Genomic DNA, 22,011 nt, shown 5'->3' on the forward strand with positions numbered 1-22,011 from the left:
GTTGACAATGTAACTTCTCGTTCAAAACTCTCTACAGGAGAATGTACAAAACCTATTACTCTAACATCACTTTCTAAATTTCATTGTAGTACTTTAAAGTTCGTTAAAACTTGCCAGATAAACTTCAATCTATTTCGTTACTTAATGATTCCAATAAACGACCAATTACTTTGCAATAAAAGATACCATGGTTGTGAAAATAATTTTAACTAGGATTTTGACTACACAATCCCCTAAAAGATACCGGGACGTAAATTTTCGTTCTCTACTAAAAATGTTCTAATCATTTCGGAATGTTCAAACGTACATAAGTACCTCTACATATCGTGCTCTGGGTTACGAATATGCCATTAAATATGGTAGGAATAAGTAACCTGTACCGGGTGTGCAAAAGCGGGAACTACTGTGTTCAAAGTAACATTATCGTGTACTTAAAAACCAAACTCTAAGGACGGGGATGAAAGACCCTAACGTACAATATCTCTGGCATAGGAACGTGTATAAATAAAACTTGTTCAATCTTTTAAATGGTAGCGAGGTTGAACCTAAATCTATAATTATGATGTTAGTGTTAAATACAAAATACTCTAAAATTGAGCAACTTTATCATGGAATATATTTCGCTTTATGAACACTTTTTTTGTAACGCGTACAAGGAATTCATACTATCGCGTTCTGTGATTTACTCTCGAAATGTGGACTACAATTTCTTCCATTATCGTAAGTTTCTATTCGGTTTCAATCAAATGCACCAATTTGTCCTGGAACATCCAATATTTTCCAGTAGGTAGTTTCAATATTGTCAGAATTCCTTTCATTTGAAAGACACGGTCATCTAAAACCCTTTCATTGAAAAGCTGAATCGTCATTTACCATGAAGCAACCGTACTTAAATATGAATGGTTCAACAATGATTTAATTTCAAATTGGTGGCGCAATTACTTTAAATGGAGAAAAATCACTATATGCACTTTTAATAACGTGGTCAATAAGAACTCGTGTGAATTTTTAATCTACCAAAAATTGTGAACTACCAACAAAGGAAATTAATTACAAAATTTTCCATTAAATTTTTCGTAATAGTAATTGGTTATGAATATTTAAGTATTCATTCTTTAGGTTGATTATTAATCTACCTAAAACGCTGCAGTAACTTGACACTTGAAATTTTCAGAGGAACCTCCAACGTGCCACAGGAACACCATTGCATGCCTTAGGCTAGATGGAGAATGTGCCAGTTGGTGTGATAAGCATGAGAAACCTGTTAAGAATGTATGTGACAGCAGAGACTGCGTCTGTTGCGTTCCAGGTAGGTTGACTAACCCTATAATTGTTGTATCTTTGGAAATCTGTCACGAGAAAATTCTAAATATTTTAAGATTTGAAGTATACTAAAATTTGACTTGTACTGTAATGGTAATGGCTGAAATTTTACGCTTGATCTGATTCTTCTTAGTGTAACCTTTATGCAAACTTTTTATATATATTACTTGATAATGTAACTTAACAGCTGCCATCCCTGATACATTTATAGATGTACAAATTTTCATTAACCCCAATCAAATAGTTAAATTTTCATTTACTTAAAACTATAAAATTCAGAGCCTTGTAAGGTTGTTACATTAACCATGACCCGCCTAAATCCGAATTTCATAATCGTTAAAAACTGCATTTTCTCTGACGATGGATAAATCATCTTTTTACGATCGAAAAAATAGTTAAGAACTAGCATTTCTTTGGCGATAGATACATCAGATTTTTTTTTTTAACTTTCCAGATGATTCTCAAAACTGCCGAAGAACTACTTTTGCCTGCCACAGCCGTGGTGGAAGATGCGACACTAGCTGTGATAGGGGTGAGAACCCAGTCCATGGTATCTGTGAAAACAGTAATTGCGTCTGTTGTGTTAGAGGTAAGATTTCTTTAACATGTAATTGTTAGAATTGTCTTCCAAATGTAGTTACATACTTCGGGTGGCAATATTAGGCACCATGAACTTTATGTAGTTGCATATTTCGGTAGAAATGGTAATGACGTTAGACACCACAATTGATTCTACATCAATAATCTTCTTCCTGATGAAAATTATAGTCTATACTTTTACGTTCCACTTGGTGTGAAACCAACATGACTTTAAATTGCTATGGGAATAGATGGTTCAAGACCATTAATGCAAATTGTTGCCACAATAATGTTCACTCCATTAATGAAATTTTGTAAACTGTTGGTCGAAAAATCTCTTTAATGCCTATTACAACTTGAATATCATAATTTGACAGCCATACAATGATTGTCTGCTATTTTCAATAGATTAAGGAACAATATATAAAATTCAGTAACTCTAATTGAAACTATCAAAACTTTAGTGTTAACCGCGTGATTTAAATACACATTACAATACTTTTTTCTTTCCAGACTCTGTTGATTGTACAGTGAACACCTTTGCCTGCCGTATTAAGGGTGGCCACTGTGAAGAAACGTGTACTAGTGATGACGATGCTATTGGCCATCTGTGTAACCATGATGACTGCTGGTGTTGTGTTCCCAGTAAGTTTCGTACTTGAATTTTTACTTCGAACCGACTAACCATTAAAAAGTTATGTTCCATAACTGCTATAGACTACACGAAACTTGCCAATTACCGTCAGCTTTAAAATTTTTTTGGCTAACAATTAAAAAAGATGCAACGATCAGAAATAGTGTGAAGTATTTCATTCACCCTGAGCGAGTTCATCCTCGCTATCAGTGTATTCATAGAGGTACCTTTAACATTTTCGAAGCATCATTCATATCATTTGTACAATGACCAAGGTCTGCTACCACGCCAATCGGTTATTGTCAATAGATTTAATTCCCTTTTCACTATCCAAACTGCGTAATTTAACTAGATTCTTTTTTACAATAATTTTTAACCAATATTAGATTCGCTTAGAATACAATCTTATTTTTTTTCATTCCAGAATCTGACCCATGCGATTTCAATACCTTTGCTTGCCGTATCAAGGATGGTCACTGCAAGACCAGATGCAACCCTGATGAAGACACTATCCACCACTTGTGTCACGGTGAAGGCTGCGTCTGCTGTGTTCCACGTAAGTTTTCCCCAAAAGTACAATTTATAATTTTCTATACCATTCATTTAACGAATAAATTCTGTTACCATACCTACTATAGCAATTTTATTTTACAGCAAGATTGATATCTTGTATTTCAGGACAGCAGCAATGTCAAAAAACGACTACATTATGTAGAGGACTGAGAGGGGAATGTGCTCTTGCATGTGACGCTGGAGAAGTACCGGTCCATGGCGTGTGTGAGGACAGAAACTGCGTCTGTTGTATTCCAGGTGAGCTATAGTCATAAATTTGTCTCCATAAAACTCCTGAAGGACTATTGAAATCATTGATCATCCAATTAAGGCGATATTTGTTGGAAATTGAAGAACGGTTCACTCTACTTCTATATACTTCCTTCATACCAGAGTTAAAATGTTTAAACCTAATTTTACATGACATCACCTACACTTTAACTTCAAGAATTTCCAATCTTGCCAACTTTCATTACCTTGTTGGGCCACAAAACTTCATGCTTATCTACATCATAAACTCTTAAATTCTTTAAACACTGAAAGCAACTTTACTCAAATTGACGAAAGTCTTGTACATGGAACAGATCAATTTTAAAAACCAAATCTGGTAGTGTAACTACTCTAAATAAAAACTATATTCCATGTTCAAATTTATGTGCATTTTGTTCCCATAGATATATCTTTAACATTAATTTCTATGGAAACTTTAAAATGGATGCCATTTCTCAGGAGATGTTGGGTGTGTGAACACTACGGCATGTGGTCGAAGACATGGATACTGTTCAGAAAGATGTGGACACGGTGAAAACACACTTCACGGACTGTGTGCAGATGACCACTGCGTCTGCTGTGTACCTGGTGAGTTTATATCACTGAATTTGCCAAGACTTGCTAGAACCAGCATGGTGAATAGAGTGGCAGTATGATTATTTCTAAATTTGGAGAAACTATCATTTACTTCGTTAACAAGCTGTATTACCTAAAGGTACTTGCACTCGGGTGATATGGATGCGGTATCTTAAATGAATTTTTTTCTTAACAGGTTTTCATGAATGCCCATCTAACACCCCATACTGCCTAGCCAAGGGTGGTCACTGTGAACGAAGGTGCGATAGTAACGAAGAATCTATAAAGGACCTGTGTAACAATGACAACTGCTTCTGTTGTGTTCCAAGTAAGTTCCATGTGTGGAGTTTTAATGGTAGGACGAATCAGTTGCGCCTACTCCTTCAGAAATGTAACTTTAGAATTGGTTCTGATTTCATATCTAAAGATCTATGAAATTGAGTAATTTTAGAATTTTGATTGTCTATAGACCACAATGACTTGTTCTACTATTCTCAGTTAATGCATTACTCGGTTATTTAATGTTTTAAAATTTTCTACAGTTAACCAACCCAACTCGGTAATCTGTTCGCTCTTCCTAACTCGCCACATAAACCTATTTGGGTAACTCACCCTCTAATATCGAAAGTGGGTATGCTTAAAAGAATTAATTTCGTGGATTTCCCACAGGGCAGCCGTGTTATAACACGACTGCGTGCCTCTCACGACATGGTCGTTGTTCTGACATATGTCTTCGAGGTGAACACACACTGCACGGTCTGTGTGACGACGAAAACTGCGTCTGCTGTGTTCCAGGTCGGTGGCACTCGAAGCCTCGTAGATTTTGCACTTGCATTGTATCTTAAATAAAACTGCTTATACACCTACATTACCAATTGGACTGGTTAAGTAAACTTCCAAAAATAGGGTAAGATGTTAACCTAAAAGATAGATGGGTTACACTGACATTAAATGTTCATTATACTAATATTGAGCGTATGTATCGCAAAATTATTTGAGGAAAAGCAGTTATTTTCTCCATGAAACTTAGTTGAAATAACACTAAGAAAATGGCACTTAAACATTTTTAGAATATCTGCTCTAAATCTTGATAAAGGTAATTTATTTCGAATATCTACATTAGATTGCAAGTGTACAAAAACATAAATTATACTTTATACCTAAACATTTTTAGAATATTTCCTCTAAATATAAAATCTTGATCGAAACGGTAATTTATTTCAAATCTAAATTGCATTTAAAGTACAAAAACCTAGCTTAACCTTTATACCTAAATGTTTTTTCTGAAGGAGTAACATTGACATTTTTTTTCCCCCAGTGAATGACCCATGCACAACAAACACACCTTACTGCATAGACAAAGGTGGCCACTGTGAACAGTCGTGTGATAGCAACGAGGATTCTGTATCTCATCTGTGTGTCACTGACAACTGCTTCTGTTGTGTTCCACGCAAGCTGTACTGATTATAACTGAAAATGGTACGAAAAACAATTTTATCCGGTTAATTTTCCTATTTCTAAATTTTTTTTTGAAGATTGATGTAAATTGGCGTTTATCAAATTTCTTATTTAGAATTTAAAGATAATTTCGACTGATTCCTAAATAGGAATTCAAAGTTTGGAAAGTAATATCGAATACTTTAAAAAGTTCATTTGGTGTAATACTATATTTTTTCAATTTCAGGTCTCCTGCCTTATTAGGTTTAAAAAATTTCCAGTGTCAACAATGGACCTTCAACTGTCAACATGTTGACACTGAAGCCTTTTGGACTTGATGGTATAAAAACTTAATCAAAGATGTAATATTTATAGAAATGTAATATAAACAATCTGATATAGAATATGTAATGTGAAAATTTAATATAAATAAACTAGAATACTTTCACTTGGATCTTATGTTCCTGATTATAATTCAAATTTATAGGAGGCTGGTGTAACATGAGTTTAACAGCAGACGAGACTGATCTAACATGACTGACAGATTCAGCACAAGACTTCAATGTCATAAGTTGGTTAGTACCTACAAAAAATGTTGTAGTGGCATGACCTGTAAGCAACTAATTTGCTTGTTTTGATATGTGGCTGTTGCCTACTCCAATGTGGGCTGCTTCGAATCTAACCTACAGCTCTTAAAATTTGGAACTTTAAATTTACTCTCTAACTTGGGACATTCTATAAACTTTCTCCTTCAAAATTTCACTTCTATAAATTTTTATACATGCGAATTCGAATTAAGGCCTCCACTTTAATGTGCACTACTGTACTTGACCAAAGCTTCCAAAAAGAAAAAATATACTAGGTTTACTTCAGTAACGACTTAAACCTTTGACTTGAATAGAAACTATTACAGTGAGGACTTCAGCCTTTGAATTAAATAAAAACTATTGTCATTAAGCAAATTGGCTGTGACAAACTTGTGTAACTGCAGTAACTCTACTCGCTCGTAGAATACCAAGCCAAATTGTAATATTGTCCCGACATTTTTAAGACATCCGATGTGGCATTACTCGGTGACTCCATCGGATCAACTACGAGGAATTTGATAAACTGCGTTGTTACTAGGAAACTTGATTTGCAGTTCTCTTGTCTATGGATATTTCGACCACTCTTGCACTTTTCAAAAAATGGAACTGCAGTTTGTTTGATCCCACAGCCATTCTTTTAAATTTTATTTTGGCGGGGAACTGGATTCGATAACTTTGGTTTTCGTTGATCTTACAGGTATTCTTGCACCTTTTTAAGAGGCGGGAAATTTCTTGGTGCAGTTTTGGTTAAAACTACAGTCACTCTTGCAAATTTGAAGCTTGGAATCTATAAACTGGAGTCGATGTTAATCCACGAACGATTCTTTACGTTATGAATCTATTTTCCCTAAAGTCGTAGATGCTCGGAACATAAAAACCTGTGGAGTTTCTACTCCCATACATTCTCCTCGTACCGCAGTGAACACTTTAAAACTCGTTATAGTTTATACGCGGTTAACGATACTCATCTGCGCTGCTTTTAGACAAGATAAACAAAGTATCGCTTCTCTGCCAACGTCCTGGGAGGTAATATCGCTTTGCTATGGGTGGGGCTAGTGAGTGAAGAGGCGGGTTGTGGTCCAGCACTACAGTGGCTGTTAAGTTACCCCTCGATAAACCCAATCTGTCTTCCACGTTTCGCACGTTGGATAATTTTTTGCCTCTCGCTAGATAAGACTTAAAATGGATTGACTAGGCTCTTGTCTATTTTCCTACGGTGTTTGACGATGGTTATGGCGCAGCTTCGTATCCTCAGACATGTAATTTTAATGCTATATGCAGCCAGGGCTGGTCTGCCGACGCATGATTACAAATGAAAGACCCAGCGGAGGGAAATCGTATGGGATACGTTAATCTGAATACCCCTTGTATGTTACTGTAACATTTCGTGTGTAAGTAGTGTGATGGTTGATGCTTTTATCTAATCCCATGAAAGACTACTCAATTCCAGAAATCTTTGCTTTTGGGATTACGATATTATACACAAGTGAATGTTCCATAGCGATGGTGTTGAGTTTTGAGTATTGTAATGCGGTTTCTAAGTGTTGGAATAGGTACGTACAATTGATCACGACAAACATTCATAATTTCATTTCCAGAACAAGTGCAACATGTAATGTTTTTCACCTAATGTCCAGTAACCATTAGAAACTTGTACGCGCTACTGTATGCGACGCAAGTTCACAGCTCGTATTTCATGCACGACAGTGAGTCCTTCACTGTAGCAAGTAACTATGAAATACGACGAGGCGCAACTCCAACCTCGCCTGCAGCTCGACACTGGTTACCCATCACTTCACACACTAGAAATATGACTCGAGATCACTTGACTGTTCGTGGAGCAAATATTTAATGTTCCCTTGACATTTCCTTCACCTTTTACAGCTGCAGTTGTCTGGAAGTGTCGGACTGGATAGGTTTGCTGGGTTGATCAACCTCTGGGAAAGGTAACTTGCCTTGTGACCTATTTTGGAATGACTTTGTATGTAAAGTAACAATATCAAATTTTCTTGTAGTCTCCCTTGTGTTCGCGAATACTGGAGTGTTGGTGAGTCAAACCTTTAATCTTAAGGTTCTATACTAAGCAGTGCAGTGTCTATATTGCTCTGTCAGGCTCAAATCTTAACCGAGACTGAAGTTTTTGAAATTATAACGAATTCATATATATATATATATCATACAATTTTTTTTACTTTGTCGCTGTCTCCCGCGTTAGCAAGGTAGCGCAAGTAAACCAGACGAAAGAATGGCCCAACCCACCCACATATGTATATACATACACGTCCACACACGCACATTTACATACCTACATTCATGGTATACATATACATACATGGACATACACATGTATATGATACACAAGCTGATACATTACTAGGATTGTCAAAGTACGAAGTTCATTTGTCAGTTTTACAAATCCATTTCTCCTGTACATCTTGGTTCATCCGATATGATCTTTGGCTGTCTGGTCCCACATCTCTGTAGAGAGAGACCCATCCACCTCAGTCTGACGCTGGCTAGTCCTTCACTTACATGGACACACAAAATCCTTGGCTCCCTCGCCTCTACACACACAAACCCATCCTCCACACCATGTGGTTACCTGGTCCCTCACTTCTATAATCCGTGGCTCCCTCCTCACCTCTACACACACTCGACATAGATAGCATGTGGCTACCTGGTCCCTCACTTCTATACTCCGTGTCTCCCCCCTCACCTCTACACACACACTCTGCATGTGGGTACCTTGTCCCTCACTTCTATAATCCGTGGCTCCCACCTCACCACTACACACATCATAGCTTGTGGCTACCTGGTCCCTCACTTCTATACTCCGTAGCTCCCTCCTCACCTATACACACACACACACACACACCATGTGGCTACCTGGCCCTTCGCCTCTACAATCCGTGGCTCTCTCCTCACCTTTACACACACACACACACACACACACACACACACACTCAGCATGTGGCTACCTGGTCCCTCACCTCTATACTCCGTAGCTCCCTCCTCACCTATACACACACACACACCATGTGGCTACCTGGCCCTTCGCCTCTACAATCCGTAGCTCCCTCCTCACCTCTACACACACACACACACACCATGTCGCTATCTGGTCCCTCACCTCTATAACCCGTGGCTCCCTCCTCACCTCTACACACACACACACTCCATGTGGCTACCTAACCCTCACCTCTATAACCCGTGGCTCGCTCCTCATCCCTATACACACACAATCATGTGGCTGCCTGGTTCCTCACCTCAGTGTGTGTCTCGCCTCGACACAAACCCACCCACACAGTCTCCATAGCATGTGGCGTCCGGCTGGTGTGTCTTTCATCACACGGAACACCGGACTGGATCGTCTCCTGCCCACTTAATGTCGTCCCTGTGGGCCAGTTTGGGCACGGCTGGCTGGCAGGATGGACGATCCTAAATGCAGGAAACAATCTCGCTCGTCTGAGAACTGTCAGATATTAGATAGATCAGCAGGACGACAGGCAGGAACACACGTCTGTTGCTGGTTTACTAGGAAGTGTGTTTGTGTGTGTGTGTGCGTGTGTGTCTTTCCTTCCTAAAAATTAGATCAACGAGAAGTGGATTCAGGATGATAGAGTCCATATTTCAGAGAGATTAATGGCCTCGCGTCCAGTGTTGTGTCGTCTGGAGGGTTGATTGTTTAATGCCCAATACTACGGTTCTCCTTGATCTAGTCATGTCTTGTGTTGCTTTACTGAGCCCAGGTGTTGTTGTGACTTTACTGCCTGCAGGTGTTAGTTACTTTACTGCCTGCAGGTGTTGCTGTGACTTTACTGCCTGCAGGTGTTGCTGTTACTTTATTGCCTGCAAGTGTTGATGTTTACTGCCTGCAGGTGTACTTACTGCTGACTTTACTGCCTGCAGGTGTTGCTGTTACTTTATTGCCTGCAAGTGTTGATGTTTACTGCCTGCAGGTGTTACTTTACTGCCTGCAAGTGTCGCTGTTACTTTACTGCCTGCAGGTGTTGCTGTGACTTTACTGCCTGCAGGTGTTGCTGTTACTTTACTGCCTGCAAGTGTTGATGTTACTTTACTGCCTGCAGGTGTTACTTTACTGCCTGCAAGTGTCGCTGTTACTTTACTGCCTGCAGGTGTTGCTGTGACTTTACTGTTGCTGCTGGAGTATTGTTGGTGATGGTAGTGTTGATACTGTTGCTGGGGTATTGTTGGTGGTGGTGCTGTGGGAGTGTTGGTGGTGGTGCTGTTGGAGTGGTGGTGAGGAAGATGGTGGTGATGCTCCCGTAGGGATGCTGTTGGTGCTTCTGGAGTGGTGTTGGTGATATTGCTACTGCTGTTGTTGGTGAACGATGTTGGTGGTGGTGATAAGCCAATGGCTTCACCTTGTTACATGACGATCTATGGCGTGGTCGGGTTTGGCTCGTAGGCCGCAGTCTGGTTACGCCTGGCCATTAAAAGTCCTCGTTTTCCATACCAATCTATGCCAAGTGAAGAAAATGGAGACATCCACAGAGAATATTTATATAACTTATATGTTGCCTGCGATTTTCATATATATATATATATATATATATATATATATATATATATTTTCATACATATTCGCCATCTCCCTCGTTAGTGAGGTAGCGTTAAGAACAGAGGACTGAGCCTTGAAGAGAAAATCCTCACTTGGCTACTTTCTCTGTTCCATCTTCTGGAAAAGCAGAAACTGGAGGGGAGGATTTCCAGCCCCCCGCTCCCTACCCTTTTAATCTCCTCTTCCGAAGCGCAGGGAATACGTGGGATGTATTCTTTTTCAGCTATGCCCGGGGATTGGTTCTCGGTGGGTGTGGGTTTGTGGCAGGGGTGTGTGATGTCTCCATGGTTGTTTAATTTGTTTATGGATGGGTTGTTAGGGAGGTCAATGCAAGAGTTTTGGAAAGAGGGGCAAGTATGGAGTCTGTTGTGGATGAGAGAGCTTGGGAAGTGAGTCAGTTGTTGTTCGCTGATGATACAGCGCTGGTAGCTGATTCATGTGAGAAACTGCAGAAGCTGGTGACTTGAGTTTGGTAAAGTGTGTGACAGAAGAAAGTTAAGAGTAAATGTGAATGACAGAAGTCCTGGAGGAATTAACATCATAGAACACCCTTGAGACCCACCCAATGCCTCTTGTCCTGCCCCTAAATTCCTATGCCGCGTCTTGCCACCTCTTAGAGAGAGAGAGTAGTGAACGCTTCCCTTCTGAGAAGATCTCTTTAGTTTCCTTGAGGTTCTTGGGAACCCAGTTGTCAGTGAGGAGCCCCACCCGTGCAATACCAGAATTCCCGATTCATGGAACTTCTCTTGTCTGGGAAAGCAGTTTCTTGAGATGAAAACCATTTTGTGTGTGTGTGTGTGTGTGTCATTGTGTCACACGGCTCGTGCGTGTGTGTGTGTGTCATTGTGTCACACGGCTCTCGGCTCTTAACGGCGTTCTTTGCGAAAAGAATTTTCATGTTGAGACATTTTGATATTGTGGTCTTGTGAACACTGGTGAATTTTCGTGAATATTTACCCTTTTTTTTTCCAGAATTCTTCAACTTTGTTAATGTGGAAAGTTTTGTTTTTCTAAGAAAACTTATTAGGAATATTTTTCTCAAATTTATTCTCATGGTATATGACTTACGGTGTGGATTCTGGTGATAGTGAATAAATCTAAGATACGCACACGTACACACACATATAATACGTCTATACATGTATGCATCTATAACATGCATAGTTAACGTACATATATACATTATTAATTAGCATTTAGGGGTTACATGAATAAGACAAGCTTAATTAGGAGTCAAACACACATTTCTCTTACCCTTTCATTACTCACTCGATCAAACCACCTCACACCACATATTGTCCTCAAACATCTCACTTCCAACACATCTACCCTCCTCAGCACAACCCTATCCATAGCCCATCTCTCCAACACAACCACCCTCCTCTGCACAACTCCATCCATAGCCAATGTCTCTAACACATCCACCCTCCTCCGCACAACCCTATCCATAGCCTATGTCTCTCCAACACATCCACCCTCCTCCGCACAACCCCATCCATAGCCCATGTCTCTCCAACACATTCACCCTCCTCCGCACAACTCCATCCATAACCCATGTCTCTCCAACACATCTATCCTCCTCCGCACAACTCCATCCATAGCCCATGTCTCTCCAACACATCCATCATCCTCCGCACAACCCCATCTGTAGCCCATGTCTCTCCAACACATTCACCCTCCTCCGCACAACTCCATCCATAACCCATGTCTCTCCAACACATCTATCCTCCTCCGCACAACTCCATCCATAGCCCATGTCTCTCAAGCACATCTATCCTCCTCCGCACAACTCTATCTATAGCCCAGCTGATAGTGTTTGATGGCGTCAGTGCTTATGGTAACATGGTGTTAACTTCAGGTATACATGGTAAGCTAGTAATGCCTTGAAGCAAATATAGACTCCTTAAATATAGATTCATATAAACACAGTACCATACAAAGCTGCACACAGACACACACACACACACAAACAGAACCACACATACACATATACACACAGAACCACACATACACACACACAGAACCACACATACACACACAGATAAACACACAGAACCACACATACACACAGATAAACACACAGAACCACACACACACGCACAGACAAGCACGCACACATAAACACAGAACCACACACACACGGAATCCCACACACACACACACACACACACACACGGAATCCCACACACACCGAAACACACACACACACATATAAACACACATACACACAGACACAGTGCAGGATGTAGGGAATACAAAGATTGAAGACATGGTACATGTAGAGAACATACAAAACTGATGAAAAAAATATTTGATAGGAAAGAATGTTCACAAGATGGGACCCCACGAATATAAAACTTCATTACGCTACAAGCGGGTAATTAGAGAGTAAAAGTAATCAGAGCAAACACATATGTGAACATATGTTCTCTACATCATCAAAGTTTACTAAAAATTATAATACTTTACAGGTGTCAAAGTTATCATAAAGTTTTTAGGGTATCGGGGATGTCTCGCCCGCAGTCTTGCTCACAATGTCTCGCCTGCAGTCTTGCTCACAATGTCTCGCCTGCAGTCTTGCTCACAATGTCTCGCTTGCAGTCTTGCCCACAATGTCTCGTCTGGAGTCTTGCTCACAATGTCTCGCCTGCAGTCTTGCCACAATGTCTCGCCTGCAGTCTTGCCCACAATGTCTCGTCTGGAGTCTTGCTCACAATGTCTCGCCTGCAGTCTTGCTCACAATGTCTCGTCTGCAGTCTTGCCCACAATGTCTCGCCTGCAGTCTTGCCCACAATGTCTCGTCTGCAGTCTTGCCCACAATGTCTCGCTTGCAGTCTTGCCCACAATGTTTCGCCTGCAGTCTTGCCCACAATGTCTCGTCTGCAGTCTTGCCCACAATGTTTCGCCTGCAGTCTTGCCCACAGTGTCTCGCCTGCAGTCTTGCCCACAATGTCTCGCCTGCAGTCTTGCCCACAATGTCTCGCCTGCAGTCTTGCCCACAATGTCTCGCCTGCAGTCTTGCCCACAATGTCTCGCCTGCAGTCTCGCTCACAATGTCTCGCCTGCAGTCTTGCTCACAATGTCTCGTCTGCAGTTTTGCCCACAATGTCTCGCTTGCAGTCTTGCTCACAATGTCTCGCATCTAACCTCCTGCCACACAAGGTTTAACCCGAGTTAATGTTAATACAATGCTGTCTGCTGCTCCCCTCCCACTTGCTGCACCGCTGTGACCGCTGGCTATGACCTGCCCCAACCCCAGCTGCTGCACAACCGCTGACTGAGGAGTCTCAGCTGCTGCACAACCGCTGACTCAGGAGCTTCATCTGCTGCACAACCGCTGACTGAGGAGTCTCATCTGCTGCACAACCGCTGACTGAAGTGTGTCATCTGCTGCACAACCGCTGACTGAGGAGTGTCAGCTGCTGCACAACCGCTTACTGAGGAGAGTCAGCTGCTGCACAACTGCTGACTGAAGAGTCTCAGCTGCTGCACAACCGCTGGCTGAGGAGTGTCATCTGCTGCACAACCGCTGACTGAAGAGCGTCATCTGCTGCACAACCGCTGGCTGAAGAGTGTCAGCTGCTGCACAACTGCTGACTGAGGAGTCTCAGCTGCTGCACAACCGCTGACTGAAGAGTCTCAGCTGCTGCACAACCGCTGACTGAAGAGTCTCAGCTGCTGCACAACCGCTGACTGAAGAGTGTCACCTGCTGCACAACCGCTGACTGAGGAGTCTCAGCTGCTGCACAACCGCTGACTGAGGAGAGTCAGCTGCTGCACAACCGCTGACTGAGGAGCTTCATCTGCTGCATAACCGCTGGCTGAAGTGTCATCTGCTGCACAACCGCTGACTGAGGAGTGTCATCTGCTGCACAACTGCTGACTGAGGAGTGTCAGCTGCTGCACAACTGCTGACTGAGGAGAGTCAGCTGTTGCACAATCGCTGACTGAGGAGAGTCATCTGCTGCACAATCGCTGACTGAGGAGAGTTAGCTGCTGCACAACCGCTGGCTATGACTCAGTGGTTGAGACCTACTTCCCAAGCAGCTGTATAACCGCTGAGTTTGACCGCTGGATGATTCTATTGCCAAGCGCAGCTGCTGCGCAATTCTGCTGCGCCGCTGCTCGTAAGGACGTGGTGTAGTGGTTAGCGTTCCTGACCGTGACGCATTCACAGGCCGCCCAACAGGGTCGAGCGTATAGGTTCGAATCTTGGTTGCGGCAGTCGGTCCACAGTCAACCCAGCTGTTCATCCACCCTCAGGGGTTGGTCGATAAAAAGGGTACCAGGCTCAAGCTCGGGTATATATATATATATATATATATATATATATATATATATATATATATATATAGCGTTAATGAAATGGCTTTGACAAGGGTCTCAGTGGCCCTTGCCGTCTTAACTAATATAAAAAAGGCCATATAGTGGACAAGAGGCTACAGTTTCAGGGAAAATATACTATAATAATACTGTAACCCCAAAAAAAGGTTTACTCCTCAAACTTACACATTTTCTTTCCCTGTGGAAACTTCCTGAACTCAAAGTTTACCCCAGATGAGAGTGCAATAGACACTAACATCTTCATCGTGAGATAAGGATTTAGAATCTGGCATTATAGGATCAGGTCTTATAACTCGACAAGAGAGTGACGATAAGTTCAACATAGATATACTCTTGATCGTTTTCAGCAGCCTCTTGCAGTGTTGTGAGACTTGTACAAAACACAATCCCCTGCTTGGTAACACACACCCACCCCTTCTACATGGGAAGAAGCCATTGCCATGGTTTAAGAGAAGGGGGCGGCCAAGTGAGTAGACTTACATTACATCAGTATAGTAATTGATCACCAATACTATGAGACTTACATACCCCACTTCATGAGACACACTCATAGAAAACACATGAACACATGAGTCATGAGTCGAAACACTTCATGAGACACACTCATACAAAACACATGAACACATGAGTTATGAGTCGAAACATTGCCATTACAGTTATGATATTCTCATGATTGCTATAAATTATTATTATTACCCTTTCTAATGACAGCATCAATTATCATTATCTTTTCTAATGACAGCACCAAGATTATATAATCTCTCTCGCCTGTTGTCTTATAATCAAACTTTGGCTTCGATCTTCTGATAACTGAAGGGTTAAAAGGCATTATGGGTTGTGACCGTACCTTCAAAATCTCACGAGCATAACTCTATGTAGACAGCATGTGTTGTGCTAAAATAAACCCCTCACACCTACACCTCCCTCTAAGTCTTGCATGCTCTGCAATGACGATAGACGAACACTGGGTGTGTATATCTGACGATAGACGAACACTGGGTGTGTATATCTGACGATAGACGAACACTGGGTGTGTATATCTGACGATAGACGAACACTGGGTGTGTATATCTGACGATAGACGAACACTGGGTGTGTATATCTGACGATAGACGAACACTGGGTGTGTATATCGACCCGAGCTGAAGCTCTCGACTCTCGATTGAAGTATTGAAGTCGATCGACTTTCGCGAATTGCAATGGTGGTGTGTGTGTGTGTGTGTGTATGTGTGTGTGGTGTGTGACTTTTCTCATTAGGCCCCTCAACAGCTCTTCGCTTCATTATTCATGGGAAAGTTTTTTAATTAAAACATCTGCAGGTTCTTTCATCATGGCGTTCTTCATGGTTCTTCATTGCAGACTCTCTCAATCTTTTTCATTTGTAATTTCTTTCATCGAATCGTCTGTAATCTTTGATTTTTTTTTCTCTGTCTGTCTCTGTCTGTCTGTCTGTGTCTCTCTGTCTCTCTCTCTCTATGTCTGTCTGTCTGTCTGTCTCTCTCTCTCTGTCTCTCTCTCTCTCTCTACAACGTCTGCAAAGTTGTTTAACCACAGTGTCCGTGGTACTTTCATCATAGCATCTATAAGTTCTTTCATTACAATGACTTCAAGTTCTTTCATTATAGCGTCTGTGACTTCTTTCATGATAGTGTCTGTAACTTCTTTAATGATAGTGTCTGTAACTTCTTTCATTATGGTGTCTGTAACTTCCTTCATGATAGCGTCTGTAATGTCTTTCATTGTAGCTTCTGTAACTTCTTTCATGATAGCGTCCATAACTTCTTTCATTATAGCGTATGACTTCTTTCATTATAGCGTCTGTAACTTCTTTTATTATAGCGTCTGTAACGTCTGTCATTATAGCGTCTATAACGTCTTTCATTGTAGCTTCTGTAACTTCTTTCATTATAGTGTCTGTAACTTCTTTCATTATAGCGTCTATAACTTCTTTCATCATAGCGTCTATAACTTCTTTCATCACAGCACCTACAGCTTCTATCATTATATCATCCGTAAGTTCTTCCATTATAAGATCTTCAAGTTCTCCCATCATACCGTCTGTAAGGTCCTTCATTCCGCCTTCAGTAACTTCTTTCATTATAGCGTCTATCATTTTTTTTTTATCATTACAGCGCTTGTAGGTTCCTTCATCATAGCGCCTCTAGGTTTCAGAATCTCCTTTCATAACGTCGACGTGTTCTTTCAGTACAGCCTTTGCAACGTTTGTTCGCCGTTTCCCGCCTCAGCGTTGTAGCGTCAGGAACAAGCGTCTGTGCATTAGAGAGGGGGAAAATCCTCTCTTGGCTCCTCCTTGTCCTCTCTTGAGGGTTATGCTATATGTAATTACTATTTTTGTATTACGGGATGTGATCTTTTTGGACACAAAGTTGCCTCGTCTCTTGACTATGTATGTATGTATGTGTGACATGTTTTTACTCCTATGTGCGTGTGTATACATACATACAAAAGCACATAAACACACAGCTTAAGCAAGGTATACATTTTATCATCCACCTTTGGGGAGAAGTGAGCAACTGAATTGGGTGTAGGTCGATTGCCAAAACCCAGGAATCGAACCCATGTGGGTCAGACCCCGAGCTGACCCGTGTTGAGTCATGGTCAATAACGCTAAAAACGACACCACGTGATATCCAGTATGGTTTGGGCTTCTTTTCTTAGTCTTTTCTTAGAAAGTGTCAATCTTAGAAAGTGTTAATCTCTCCTACCACATTGCGAGCCAACCCTCTACCACATTGCGAACCGATCCACTTTCTTCTGTCGTGATGTGGTATATGGTCGCTGCCTTCAACATCTGTATCCTTGGGTCCTTCACTCCACGATGTGGTATATGGTCGCTGCCTTCAACATCTGTATCCTTGGGTCCTTCACGATGTGGTATATGGGTCGCTGCCTTCAACATCTGTATCCATGGGTCCTTCACTCCACGATGTGGTATATGGTCGCTGCCTTCAACATCTGTGTCCTTGGGTCCTTCACTCCACGATGTGGTATATGGGTCGCTGCCTTCAACATCTGTATCCTTGGGTCCTTCACGATGTGGTATATGGGTCGCTGCCTTCAACATCTGTATCCTTGGGTCCTTCACTCCATGATGTGGTATAGGGTCGCTGCCTTCAACATCTGTGTCCTTGGGTCCTTCACTCCACGATGTGGTATAGGGTCGCTGCCTTCAACATCTGTATCCTTGGGTCCTTCACTCCACGATGTGGTATAGGGTCGCTACCTTCAACATCTGTGTCCTTGGGTCCTTCACTCCAAGACCTGCTCCTTTGGCAAACACCTTAGCTGCCATGTGGAGCCACGTTATCACATTATCTTTCATGAGAGAGTCTGTATATGTCTTTTTTTAATTTCCTTGTCGCTTTTGCAAGTTCCTTCAAAAGGTGCCTCTGTTAGATCTTTCTCTTCTTTTTTGATGGCGTCTGAAAGTTCTTTCATTATGGTATGGTTTCTTTCACCATAGTGTCTGTTGAATGGTATTTTGATATATCGTCTTTCAGCTTTATTGACTATATCGTCTATGAGTTCTTTCATAGTAAGGTTCGCTCTTATTTCTATCACAGCGTCTGAATGTTCTTTCATCGCAGTATCTGAACGTTCTTTCATTACAAAGTATACAAGTTATTCCTTCATTATAACTCCTGCAGTTTTTATTTTTTTCTCAGTGGAGATGCCCTAAGTTCTACGCGTCCAGTAACATCACAGACACACTAGTTGACCCCCACTGTAACAAGACCCACTGAGTCATCAGTCAATATGCGTCCTCATTGACTGACCTAATAACTGACCTGACCTATGCCATTGACTGACCTAACTAATTGCCCTGACCTATGCCATTGACTGACCTAACTAACCTGACCTGACCTAAGCCATTATGATACATAACTTTGGAGGTATCTCATTCATGTGGGCAACAAATAGGTTCATACAATTACTGGAAACACATGAATATAATTTCTTATCCTTTACGTTAATCATTGATAGAGTAGAAACTGCCTTTACCAAAGTTTATAATCAACACAATGTTGCTATAGGCGAAACTGCATATACCAAAGTATATAATCAACACCATGTTGCTATAGGCCAAACTGCGTATAAAAAAGTATATAATCAAAACCATGTTGCTATAGGAGAAACTGAGTATACCAAAGTATATAATCAAAACCATGTTGCTATAGGAGAAACTACTTATATCAAAGTTTATAATCAACACAATGTTGCTATAGGAGAAACTACTTATACCAAAGTTTATAATCAACACAATGTTGCTATAGGAGAAACTACTTATATCAAAGTTTATAATCAACACAATGTTGCTATAGGAGAAACTGCGTATACCAAAGTATATAATCAAAACCATGTTGCTATAGGAGAAACTGAGTATACCAAAGTATATAATCAAAACCATGTTGCTATAGGCCAAACTGCGTATAAAAAAGTATATAATCAAAACCATGTTGCTATAGGAGAAACTGAGTATACCAAAGTATATAATCAAAACCATGTTGCTATAGGAGAAACTGAGTATACCAAAGTATATAATCAAAACCATGTTGCTATAGGCCAAACTGCGTATAAAAAAGTATATAATCAAAACCATGTTGCTATAGGCCAAACTGCGTATAAAAAAGTATATAATCAAAACCATGTTGCTATAGGAGAAACTGAGTATACCAAAGTATATAATCAAAACCATGTTGCTATAGGCCAAACTGCGTATAAAAAAGTATATAATCAAAACCATGTTGCTATAGGCCAAACTGCGTATAAAAAAGTATATAATCAAAACCATGTTGCTATAGGAGAAACTGAGTATACCAAAGTATATAATCAAAACCATGTTGCTATAGGAGAAACTGAGTATACCAAAGTATATAATCAAAACCATGTTGCTATAGGCCAAACTGCGTATAAAAAAGTATATAATCAAAACCATGTTGCTATAGGAGAAACTGAGTATACCAAAGTATATAATCAAAACCATGTTGCTATAGGAGAAACTGAGTATACCAAAGTATATAATCAAAACCATGTTGCTATAGGAGAAACTGAGTATACCAAAGTATATAATCAAAACCATGTTGCTATAGGAGAAACTGAGTATACCAAAGTATATAATCAAAACCATGTTGCTATAGGAGAAACTGAGTATACCAAAGTATATAATCAAAACCATGTTGCTATAGGAGAAACTGAGTATACCAAAGTATATAATCAAAACCATGTTGCTATAGGAGAAACTGAGTATACCAAAGTATATAATCAAAACCATGTTGCTATAGGAGAAACTGAGTATACCAAAGTATATAATCAAAACCATGTTGCTATAGGCCAAACTGCGTATAAAAAAGTATATAATCAAAACCATGTTGCTATAGGAGAAACTGAGTATACCAAAGTATATAATCAAAACCATGTTGCTATAGGAGAAACTGAGTATACCAAAGTATATAATCAAAACCATGTTGCTATAGGCCAAACTGCGTATAAAAAAGTATATAATCAAAACCATGTTGCTATAGGCCAAACTGCGTATAAAAAAGTATATAATCAAAACCATGTTGCTATAGGCCAAACTGCGTATAAAAAAGTATATAATCAAAACCATGTTGCTATAGGCCAAACTGCGTATAAAAAAGTATATAATCAAAACCATGTTGCTATAGGAGAAACTGAGTATACCAAAGTATATAATCAAAACCATGTTGCTATAGGAGAAACTGAGTATACCAAAGTATATAATCAAAACCATGTTGCTATAGGAGAAACTGAGTATACCAAAGTATATAATCAAAACCATGTTGCTATAGGAGAAACTGAGTATACCAAAGTATATAATCAAAACCATGTTGCTATAGGAGAAACTGAGTATACCAAAGTATATAATCAAAACCATGTTGCTATAGGCCAAACTGCGTATAAAAAAGTATATAATCAAAACCATGTTGCTATAGGAGAAACTGAGTATACCAAAGTATATAATCAAAACCATGTTGCTATAGGAGAAACTGAGTATACCAAAGTATATAATCAAAACCATGTTGCTATAGGCCAAACTGCGTATAAAAAAGTATATAATCAAAACCATGTTGCTATAGGCCAAACTGCGTATAAAAAAGTATATAATCAAAACCATGTTGCTATAGGAGAAACTGAGTATACCAAAGTATATAATCAAAACCATGTTGCTATAGGAGAAACTGAGTATACCAAAGTATATAATCAAAACCATGTTGCTATAGGAGAAACTGAGTATACCAAAGTATATAATCAAAACCATGTTGCTATAGGAGAAACTGAGTATACCAAAGTATATAATCAAAACCATGTTGCTATAGGAGAAACTGAGTATACCAAAGTATATAATCAAAACCATGTTGCTATAGGAGAAACTGAGTATACCAAAGTATATAATCAAAACCATGTTGCTATAGGAGAAACTGAGTATACCAAAGTATATAATCAAAACCATGTTGCTATAGGAGAAACTGAGTATACCAAAGTATATAATCAAAACCATGTTGCTATAGGAGAAACTGAGTATACCAAAGTATATAATCAAAACCATGTTGCTATAGGCCAAACTGCGTATAAAAAAGTATATAATCAAAACCATGTTGCTATAGGAGAAACTGAGTATACCAAAGTATATAATCAAAACCATGTTGCTATAGGAGAAACTGAGTATACCAAAGTATATAATCAAAACCATGTTGCTATAGGAGAAACTGAGTATACCAAAGTATATAATCAAAACCATGTTGCTATAGGAGAAACTGAGTATACCAAAGTATATAATCAAAACCATGTTGCTATAGGCCAAACTGCGTATAAAAAAGTATATAATCAAAACCATGTTGCTATAGGAGAAACTGAGTATACCAAAGTATATAATCAAAACCATGTTGCTATAGGAGAAACTGAGTATACCAAAGTATATAATCAAAACCATGTTGCTATAGGAGAAACTGAGTATACCAAAGTATATAATCAAAACCATGTTGCTATAGGAGAAACTGAGTATACCAAAGTATATAATCAAAACCATGTTGCTATAGGAGAAACTGAGTATACCAAAGTATATAATCAAAACCATGTTGCTATAG

The 22,011-nt window shown here is 39.9% G+C and overlaps 2 protein-coding genes across 2 annotated transcripts in view; one reads left to right on the forward strand and one right to left on the reverse strand.

The window, feature by feature from the left end:
* The window catches only part of LOC139765304 (uncharacterized), a 34,353-nt gene extending 28,534 nt beyond the window's left edge, over positions 1-5,819 (forward strand). Inside the window, exons 26-35 of the mRNA XM_071692693.1 lie at positions 1,175-1,309; positions 1,778-1,912; positions 2,416-2,547; positions 2,961-3,092; positions 3,215-3,346; positions 3,818-3,946; positions 4,131-4,262; positions 4,604-4,729; positions 5,253-5,413; positions 5,619-5,819. Of these exons, the coding sequence (XP_071548794.1) occupies positions 1,175-1,309; positions 1,778-1,912; positions 2,416-2,547; positions 2,961-3,092; positions 3,215-3,346; positions 3,818-3,946; positions 4,131-4,262; positions 4,604-4,729; positions 5,253-5,398 (1,199 nt within the window). The 3' untranslated portion in view covers positions 5,399-5,413; positions 5,619-5,819. The remainder of the gene's footprint in view (positions 1-1,174; positions 1,310-1,777; positions 1,913-2,415; positions 2,548-2,960; positions 3,093-3,214; positions 3,347-3,817; positions 3,947-4,130; positions 4,263-4,603; positions 4,730-5,252; positions 5,414-5,618) is intronic.
* Positions 1-22,011, reverse strand: part of LOC139765226 (uncharacterized) — a 269,229-nt gene that overhangs the window by 99,458 nt on the left and 147,760 nt on the right. The window lies entirely within an intron of this gene.

Source organism: Panulirus ornatus, chromosome 53 (assembly GCF_036320965.1).
Source record: "Panulirus ornatus isolate Po-2019 chromosome 53, ASM3632096v1, whole genome shotgun sequence".
Lineage (NCBI taxonomy): Eukaryota > Metazoa > Arthropoda > Malacostraca > Decapoda > Palinuridae > Panulirus > Panulirus ornatus.